The sequence below is a fragment of the Austrofundulus limnaeus genome, unplaced genomic scaffold (genome assembly GCF_001266775.1).
Source record: "Austrofundulus limnaeus strain Quisiro unplaced genomic scaffold, Austrofundulus_limnaeus-1.0 Scaffold5, whole genome shotgun sequence".
NCBI lineage: Eukaryota > Metazoa > Chordata > Actinopteri > Cyprinodontiformes > Rivulidae > Austrofundulus > Austrofundulus limnaeus.
Genome location: NW_013952407.1, coordinates 592,266 through 602,143, shown reverse-complemented (window position 1 = coordinate 602,143; position 9,878 = coordinate 592,266). Strand labels below are relative to the sequence as shown.

At 40.9% G+C, this 9,878-nt stretch overlaps 1 protein-coding gene across 1 annotated transcript; it reads left to right on the top strand.

Moving 5' to 3' along the window:
- Positions 1-918: 918 nt before the first annotated feature.
- LOC106530586 (stereocilin) lies at positions 919-9,787 on the top strand (the record flags this gene model as incomplete). The annotated part of the gene is given in 15 exon segments (XM_014026238.1): positions 919-1,047; positions 1,170-1,310; positions 1,597-1,658; positions 1,866-2,001; positions 2,427-2,515; positions 2,714-2,849; positions 3,976-4,172; positions 4,652-4,742; positions 5,027-5,198; positions 5,561-5,736; positions 5,899-6,054; positions 8,784-8,926; positions 9,039-9,187; positions 9,361-9,458; positions 9,643-9,787. Coding segments are annotated over 10 exon segments (1,411 nt in total), but the record flags the coding sequence as incomplete, so codon positions are not given.
- Between the last annotated feature and the right edge of the window lie 91 nt (positions 9,788-9,878).

Below are 9,878 nucleotides of genomic sequence, written 5' to 3'. Positions count from 1 at the left end.
CAATATTAATATTGGATATCAATATCTTCTTCTTTTATTTTCTTTTCTTTTTCATATAGGTGCATCCCTAATTTGAAGAGCATTTTACTAAATTCTTGGGATTATTAAAACAACATAAAATCAGTATTTTATGAAGGTAGAACATTAAAAACCAGACTTTGACATGAACTTTATCTGAGATCAGAAGTGAAACTTCCATTATCCTTATTTTGTTTTCTATTTACACACTGAGCACCAGTAGTTACTCTTGACTGCATCCAACGAGACTTTTATCACACAAAAAAACCCCTCTGCACCATATAACACCTCATGTAGTAATAAAGCAGCTGAGAAACTCACAGGACAAGTTCCCTTCATAAACCTGAGTAACCAGTGATTATTCTACTGACTAAATCAACTATATTCTGAGAAAAAGTTATAAAATGTTTTTTTCCGTCCCCCATTTGTGGCACCTCCCTAAATGGACGGCCCTTAGCATTTGCCTCTACTGCCTATGACCCGGCACGAAAAAGTGTAGGATTCTGATAACCTTCAATTGTGAAACATTAAAAGATTTCAAGAAACAAAACGTATTGAAGGAAAATGCTTTAAATAACAAAACTGTCACTTAAATGATATTACTGTATGTCATTTTAATATTGATTATTGTTACCGTGATCTTAGATTTGAAGAGTATTTAACATAATACATTAAGCAACATATTAAGAGTGTTTTGTTTCTGTTGTGTTTTTCAGGCCTCCATAATTGTGGACAAGCTGTTCTCAGTTAACACAGCAGTGAGTTCCTCTCTAATGTAACTGCTTCACAGCCTGATATGTTTTCTGATTTTCATGCCTTGTGCCTCACATCTTCCTTCTGTCTGATCAGCTGACTCCAAGCCTGCTGCAGCAGCTCGGCTCCCTGGTTGTGGGGGTGAGGTCAGAGACCTTACTGAGCTTGTCCTCTGACCAGCTGCTGGCTGTCCTCAAAACCCTGGCCCAAAGCAAACAAACCCAGCAGTGTGGCCTCTGTCCACCAGAAGCAAACGCTGTCGCCACCAAACTATGGGTACAACTGCAGCTCAGCAATAGGAGATTTTTAATAACATCAAAGCTGTTAGAACTTAACATTAAAGATAACTGGATGAAACACGGTGTTTTATCTTGTGTTGTATTTTCTGTTTAAACCAGGGCTTCTCAGAGGTTGTTAACTGGTTGAGCGACGTGAAGCCTTTGCTGAGTTGCACGCCCCTCCTCAGCGTCCTGCCCAGAAGTCGACCGCTTTTACAAATCCTCTCCAACACGTCCGCAGAGCCCTGGAACACACAGCAGGTATCGCACATCGGCAACGGCTGTTATTCACACTTTTCTTTCGATGTCTCGGTACTTCCTGTCTCTGTTTGGGAGACAGTTTGTATGACCGCGTCTCGGCCCGGCTGCTGAATTATTGAGCAGTGAAGCAAAAAACAAAGACGTGGTCGCCGCTGATACCGTGAATGGATGCGTACTTGATCTGTTCCGTGCCTCGTCGTCGTGGAAACTGGAGGAAGAAGCAGCTCGGGCGGCGAGCACGTCACGTCCATGTAATACAACTTTTTGTTTTTATTTTGTCCCGCAGGCTCAAGCAATTTTCACCGATCTGTTTAATACTAATCCAAATCTAATCAAGCAGGATTTTTTGTAAGTATGATTTATATTTTATGGATTTTCCTGCCTGACTCAACTGTTTTCCACAGGTTTCTGATTGTTTTTTAAAAGCCTCAGGTCCTGTTGATGTGAACGCCACATAAGTACTGTAGTTTCTACCCGAAGAATAAAAACAGTGTTGGTCTTTCTGCTCCAGTGTTAACTGTGGTCATCCAGTGAAACTAACCTTTGTGTGTTCAGGAGTGTGGGAACACTGGGTCAGGGTGTGAYCTGTGAGGTTCTACAGAGTCGTTTTCAGGCTAATCCGACACCGCCCTCTATTAGAAAAATCTTAGCCTTCCTCAGGCAGCAGCCTCGTCTTCTTCACACCTCTCTGGTAATCTGAAACCCACTGCTTATGAGACTTTTTTTCTTTTTTCTATAATGCATGTTTATTATAGTGTGTATCTAAATTTAGCACAAAAGGAGATTAGTGTTTGGTAGAATTTTTCTTTGTTGTAACAATTRTTCTTGGCAATAAATCTTAAACCAAACACAAGATTTAACAACGTTTTCATGTGCGCAACCCACATACACAGCCCTACTGCTAATCCCACAAATGCATGTTCCTTACAAATGTGGCACCATTTAAAAAGAAAATTAACAGGCTTTCCAGTGGTATAAGATTTATTGCCAAGAAACATTGCTACGACATATAGAAATCATCTATCAAACACATTTTCTTTTTATTTTTGTGCTAAGTATATATTTATTGTTAGTAACATTCTTTCTTTTCTTTTCTTTTAATTTGTTTCCGGACAGAAAAGGTGCGTGATCGATGCGCTGCTTAAGTTGACGTTTTTCTCTGARCTGCTTCAAGATCTTGGAGGTGAAATAGCTTTGGCAATTCCGTAAGTCCAACAACTGGTTCCATTGGAATGACTTGTAAKCAATCAAATACTCATTTTATTGTACTTGTTTGTCAAAAACCTTTAGTGAAARATCCCTAAACATTAAAAAATAGTTGCTTTTAGCAGAGTTTTCTGAGCAAGTCAGAATATTATGGAGTGTTGAAATTAAACTTTTGTGTTTTGACATTTTGATTACAGAGTGAGTACTGTTAGGTTGTTTACTGTAGACCAGGTGGACACTCTGAGGAAAATGATCATTGAGGAACCTCGTCACTTTCTCATGCTGTTTAGAACCAAACAGGAACTTCTGGTGGACAAAATTACTCAAAAATTGGTAAGAAAATCTGTTCTTTAAAGCATCTAAAGCAGGGGTGGGCAATCCTGGTCCTCGAGGGCCGCAGTCCTGCATGTTTTACATGTTTCCCTGCTCCAAAACACCTGATTCAGTCACTGAATTACCTCTTCCAAGTTCTGCTGTATGGAGGACCGACACTGACATAATTAGAAATAAAAGCAGAAACATATAAATGAACCACTAAATAAACAAATACATTTAAAATGCACCAAATAAATTAAAAATAAGTTTACCTGAAGTTTTATAATTTAATTTACCTTCATATTTATTTTTCCAGCTTAGTTCCAATAAATTGTATATTTTACACATAATTTAATTTTTTATATTTTTAAATATATTTTTATATAGTTTTTCCTTTTTTGTACATGCATTTGTGTCTCTTAAATGCTTGAATTTAATTATTTATATATATATTTTTTTAAATAAAGGCAGAGGTAATCCTCTTTGCCTTTGTTTTAAACTAAACTTTAAACTTTAAGCTAAATTTAGGCACCACAAGCATGCATTGAAATAAAAAGACTTAATGGAGAAAATGTAAACATAATTAAGTATAAACATTTAAGACACACAAATGCATGTACAAGTAAAGGAAAAACACTTAATATATATGTAAAAAACTGTAACATTTAAATTATGTGTTCAAATATATAGACTAATTTATTGAGACTAACCTGGAAAAATAAATATGAAAGTCAATTAAAATATAAAACAGGAGATAAAGTTCTTTAATTGGTGCCTTTAAGTGTATTTATTTAATAATTCATTTATATAATTCTGCTTTTATTTCTAATTATGTCAGTTTTGGTCCTCCGTACTGCAGAAYCCTGATAATCATKTATTCATTCAAATCAGGTGTGTTTGAGCAGAGAAACAAGTAAAACATGCAGYYCMGCGGCCCTCCAGGACSAGGATTGCCCACCCCTGATCTAAAGGCCCAGCATTCCTTGAAGAAAAAAGTGATAAATAAAGTCACGTGAGATCTCACAAAAAGCCCTTGAACAGTTGAGAATAATTGAACAACGTTAAGCTCGTTATCTGTATAACTGGTTGGTTTTTAGTTATTTTTGTATTGTCTATATAATCAGTGGGTCYTGTTTGTCGGCAGGGCATGCGCTCAGGGACGTTTACCGAGGCTGAGTTTCGATCGTTGGGCATCATGGCTTCCTTTGTGGCGGATGAAGTTTTTTTTCAGGTGGACCGAAGCTTCTTTGTTCAGAATCTGAATCTCCTGAAGGGGCTSTGCTACAGCAGCAACAAGATGGAAATCGTCTCTCGTATCCTGATCGAGCCTGGAGTTTTTGGGTAAAACCATCAAAGACTCATCAGAGAAGAAAATTCTTCATTCAGTCAAGAATTTCTAAAAAAATAAAACAAAAACAGGTTTAGCCAAATACAGTAGATGTCATGACAATAACAGCAGAGAAAATGTTGATGGCAAACAGTAGCATAACATAAGAGAAAACAATTAAACGTACAAAATTATTAAATTGTATTAAGCTAAACCCTAATACCCTTTGCTCGCAAACATTTATTTTAACATTCATATAAACTTTGCATGCTTTACATGATTATGTTTTATAATTTTCTACAATAAACAGCTAAAAAATGCTAGTTTTCATTTTTTCTGAGAAAATACAGCCAAACTTGTAACAAATACAAGAATGTGTTTCATGAGAGAATACAAAACATGTATTTAGATTAATTTTTTAAAAATAAAAATAAAATCTTAATTTATGAACTGAAAACAACAAAAATTAAAAAGTACATGTTTTTGCTCACAGCCCAGTAACGAGTTGGAACGAAACAACTCTCAGTCTGCTGGGACGGTTTATTTTCTTCCTGTCTGTTGACACACTGCAAGATATTTCTCAGGTGAGTGTACTAATATATATTATTAGTTTGCTTTTTAAAATCATGATTTTTCTTTAAATTGGATAATCTAGTTTTAGTATTAACATAAAAGTAAAGCTTGTCCTTGTGACAGTTTTTTTAACAACATAAATAAATCCACAGTGGGGTTTTGTGARTGGATCTGAGGGCAGGTTAGGCCAACAAAGGCTGTAAATAAATCAACAAGGTGTCGGTTTTAGGATCAGGTTGTGACCGTTTTCCTGTCAGCCAGGCACATGTGTGTGTTTCTGCTTGTGTTGATGCAGCCACTGATGACAGTGGGGCGTATTGAGAAGCTGTTCCTGAGCCAGCACAGGTGGGAACATGGAGATGTGGGGGTCCTCTGCTCAAACACAAATGACAGGACGACAGTTTTTAACAAACAGCAGTTTGTTCTGCAGTATTTCCTGGGATTCCTCAAATTAACTCTTTCGTCACGTGAGCATCACTCTTGTAARCTTTGAAACTGTATTTTTCTTTATGAAGAAATATGGCATTGGAGAACGTATGTCATTTGTTAGAAAATCCTTAAAACAACCAATTATTTCGATKGTGGCTATTTAAAAAAATCTTATTTGGTAAGTGATGAATGAGATGAACAGGCTAGCTACTTCTGAAACATATCAACTGATTTGACCTTATTTTTTGTATGAATAAATGAAAGATATAAACATTTCTTAAAGGAACACTTGTGGTTAAGTTTTAAACTATTGTACGATGAGAAGGGACACAGTTATTCATGACTTCTTTGAGTCCTATCATGTCCTGAAGCCCTTTTCTCTGTGTACGTCCTCTCCCAGCGACTCCTATGGTTCCTACCTGTGAGATTCTGCGCACCACGGCTCCATCTGCCTGGCCTTCTAACAGCCTGAGCAGCATGTCCACGTCTGCCTTCTCCAACTGTCTGGAGCTGATGGGTCAAGACCCTTACCTGGCCTCCTACCAAAGCAGTGAGGTTCTGAAGAAAGTCAAAAAGGTTGGGTTAGTTTGGAACAAACTCTACCCAGGAGGTGTACCTTTAGCCACCTGTCACATGGCTTCAATTTAAAACTAGACTGTAGTTTGTTTTCCTTCTCATGATTTACTCATGATTTAAAATGATTTGTTTGTTTTGTCATCTGTTGGGTAATCACTGAAGATATACGGCCCGGTTTCCAACTTCTCCCAGTCTGTAATCTCTCAGCTTGGTGGAATATTGAAAGAGTTGACAGCAGAGGAGCTGAGTCTTCTCCGACTGACAGAGCAAAGGAGCATTGGTGCTTTGGGAGTTGTTAGTACCTGGAACAGCATGCAGGTAGCTAATTTTACCATGGTTGGTACAACCCTAATTTTAAAAAAGTTGAGATGTTATGTAAAATGCAAACAAAAGCAGAATGCAARTGTCTACAATTCTCAAATCTGGACAAAAGCTCAATAAATGGTCTGAGGTAAAATGGAAAAATGTTCTGTGTTCATTCAAAAAGAGGGTGTCCATACAGTATGTACTCTTAGCACCAGGACATCCTAGGCCATTTGATGATTGACTTTGTTGTCGTCTCATGTGATCTGTGGCTGCATGCCTTGAACAATCGGGTGAAGAGAGGGGCAGAGCTGTCATCTGACCACTACCTGGTGGTGAGTTGGCTCCGCTGGTGGGGGAGGATGCCAGTCAGACCTGGCAGACCCAAACGTATAGTTAGGGTCTGCTGGGGACATTTGGCAGAGTCTCCCTTCCAACCAAGCTTCAACTTACACCTCTGGGAGAACTTTGAACACGTTCCAGGGGAGGTGGGGGATATTGAGTCAGAGTGGGCTATGTTCTATGCCTCTACTATGGCTGTAAGGTTGTCGATGCCTGTCGAGGAGGCAATCCTCAAACCCGCTGGTGGACACTGGCAGTGAGGGATGCTGTCAGGCTGAAGGAGGAGTCCTATCACGTCTTTTTGGCCTGTAGGACTCCGGAAGCATCCGATAGGAATTGGCAGTCCACGCGGATCAGGTAGTCGCTGAGGCATAAACTCGGGTGTGGGAGGAGTTCGGAGAGGCCATGGAAAAAGACTTCCATATGGCTTCTAGGTGATTCTGGTCCACCATCCGGCGTCTCAGGGCAGGAAAGCGGTTCACCACCAACACTGTTTATGGTGGGGATGGTGCGCTGCTGACCTCAACTCGGGACGTTGTGGGTCAGTGGGCCGAATACTTTGAAGACCTCCTCAATCCCACCGACACATCTTCCCATGAGGAAGCAGAGCCTGAGGACCCTGCGTCGGACTCTCTGATCTCTGGTGCCGAGGTCACTGAGGTGGTTAAAAAGCTCCTTGGTGGCAAGGCGCTGGGGGTGGACGAGATTCGCCTGGACTTTCTTAAGGCTCTGGCTGTTTTGGGATTGCGTTGGTTGATGCAACTCTACAATTTTGCGTGGACATCGGGGGCAGTTCCCCTGGATTGGCAGACTGGGGTGGTGGTCCCCCTATTTAAAAAGGGGGACCGTAGAGTGTCTTACAAAGGGATCACACTTCTGAGCCTCCCTGGTAAGGTCTATTCAGGGGTCCTGGAGAGTCCGTCGGATAGTCGAATCTCGGATTCAGGAAGAGCAGTGTGGTTTTCGTCCTGATCGTGGAACAGCGAGCCAGCCCTACACCCTCAGCAGGGTCCTGCAGGGTGCATGGAAGTTCGCCCAACCAGTCTACATGTGCTTTGTGGACTTGGAGAAGGCGTTCAACTGTGTCCCTCGGAGACTCCTGTGGGGGGTTCTCCAGGAGTATGGGGTACCAGATCCATAAGAGGTCCTGCCTTAAGTGGAGGAGTTTAAGTATCTTGGGGTCTTGTTCTCAAATGAGGGAAGAATGGAGCAGGAGATCGATAGGCAGATTGGTGCTGCATCTGCAGTGATGCAGGCGCTGTACCGGTCTGTCGTGGTGAAGCGGGAGCTGAGCCAGAAGGCAAAGCTCTCGGTTTAACGGTCGGTCTATGTTCCTACGCTCATCTATGGCCACGAGCTTTGGGTAGTGACCAAAAGAATGAGATCGCAGATGCAAGCAGCTGAAATGAGTTTCCTTCGTAGGGTGTCTGGGTTCTCCCTTAGGGATAGGGTGAGAAGCTCAGTCATCCGGGAGGGACTCAGTGTAGAGCCGCTGCTCCTCCACGTCGAGAGGAGCCAGTTGAGGTGGCTCGGGCATCTGGCTAGGATGTCCCCTGAATGCCTCCCTGGTGAGGTGTTCTGGGCACATCCCACTGGGAGGAGAACCGGAGGAAGTCCCTTGACACGCTGGAGGGATAATGTATCTCAGCTGGCCTGGGAGAGGAGCTGGCCCCAGTGGCTGGGGAGAGGGAAGTCTGGGTCTCTCTGCTTAGGCTGCTGCCCCTGTGACCTGATCCCAGATGAGCAGACGAAAATGGATGGATGGATGGATGGATGGATGGATGGATGGATGGATGGATGGATGGATGGTTTGACAAATCAAAGTTGTTTTAACCACAGATGCTGCATCCTCTGCATTAAAGAAGACCAGTTAATTTACAGTTCAAAGGCCTGCCTCTCTGATGATATGGGGCTGCATTAATGTCTATTGCATGAGATAAAGGGCTGTATGAATGTGTGTGGATGGGTAAATAAGGGCACAGATTGTGCTGTAAAGTGCATTGCATAGACTAGTTGGCTTTATATAAATACAGTGCACGTTTAAGTGATCATGTTCCATTGTGAAGAAAATATGGATGTATATGATTTTCAAATCATTGCATTTTGGCTTACGGTACTTTACCTTTTACACAACATATCTTTTTTAAAATGGGGTTGCAAAATACTACAGGATAAGGCTTTTTTGAAATGTCAATTCTGTTTTGTTCTAGTGAGATACAGATATACTGTATATATTTAAACAACCTGTTCTTCTATAACCCTAATATACTCTATAATATTTAATAAGCAAAATAAACACTCCATTAACTGTAAAATATGACTTTATTTAGCTGCTGTTTGCACAAGAATTACTGTAGCTTATTGTTTCTATTTAATGATGTTTAAACTTCTTGTTATCCCAGCTGACAACACTGTTTACCACTGTGTTAAACTCCATGAAGAAGAGTCCGAGCCAGCTCGACTCCAGCACTCTGGTGGCTCTGGGATACATCATCTGTGGAGCTAAGACCACAGACATCAGGTCGTTTAATAATATAGAGTTCAGGTGAGCAAAATAACCACAGACTCTGTGGAAAAGGCTTCTTCTCCCATCCATTGTTTGCTGTTATTTACTGTTATTTKCTGTCTTGTGCTGTGTCTCCCTCTGGGGGTCACAGTAAGGCAGTCCTCTGGCTTGGTCGGCTGAAGCTGGCCTGCTCCGAGGAGCAGATGACGGCTCTTGTTGAGCTGCTCACCAACAGCCTCGTTTTTGGACTCATGAGTTCATGGAACACAGATGTTTTCATTGAGATTGGAATCCTGGCAGGTACTGTGTCTTAAAGATGATATCCATTATTAATTATTGAGAAGATTATTGAACTGTAAAATATTCTGTGTTGTGCTAAAAGTCTTTGGACATCACCAAAGGTTTTTGTAGTTGAGTCTGATTTTATTTTTGTTAACAGTTGGTTTTATCTTTGTGAAATGTTTGTTCCACAGCTGGTCTTCCAGACATGGCCATGTCAGCTCTGGTGGAAGGGCAGATTAAAGGAATTTCACCTAATGCTATTTCAATAATACCACCTGGCAAGTTTGCTGTAAGTCAACAAAACAACAACTCGATTCAATTTATTATGTTTCATCTGCCTAAATAATGTGAATTTTAGAGCAGTTTGTAATCAGTCCTCTTGTTTCTTGTGTTTAGCTTAACAGCACCTGGTTCTGTCCTAAACAACTTCCTTGTTTTTTTACGTTTTCTTTCTGTTTGTCATTTTTCTTCAGGTGGTATTTAGTCCAAACCAGATCAGCATGTTCACCTACGAGCAGGCTGTAGCAGTAACTACACAGCAGGCCGCTGCCCTGTCGGATGTTCAAAATACAGCTCTGGCTCTGGTGCTGTCTCCGGACATAGTTCAGGGCGCCAAATGTAAAGCACACAAACTTTACAGTCTTTAGTTGTTTTGTCTTTTTCCTCTTACAAAATTAGTCTCCTGGGAGTGAGGGGACCAGCTCAAAAC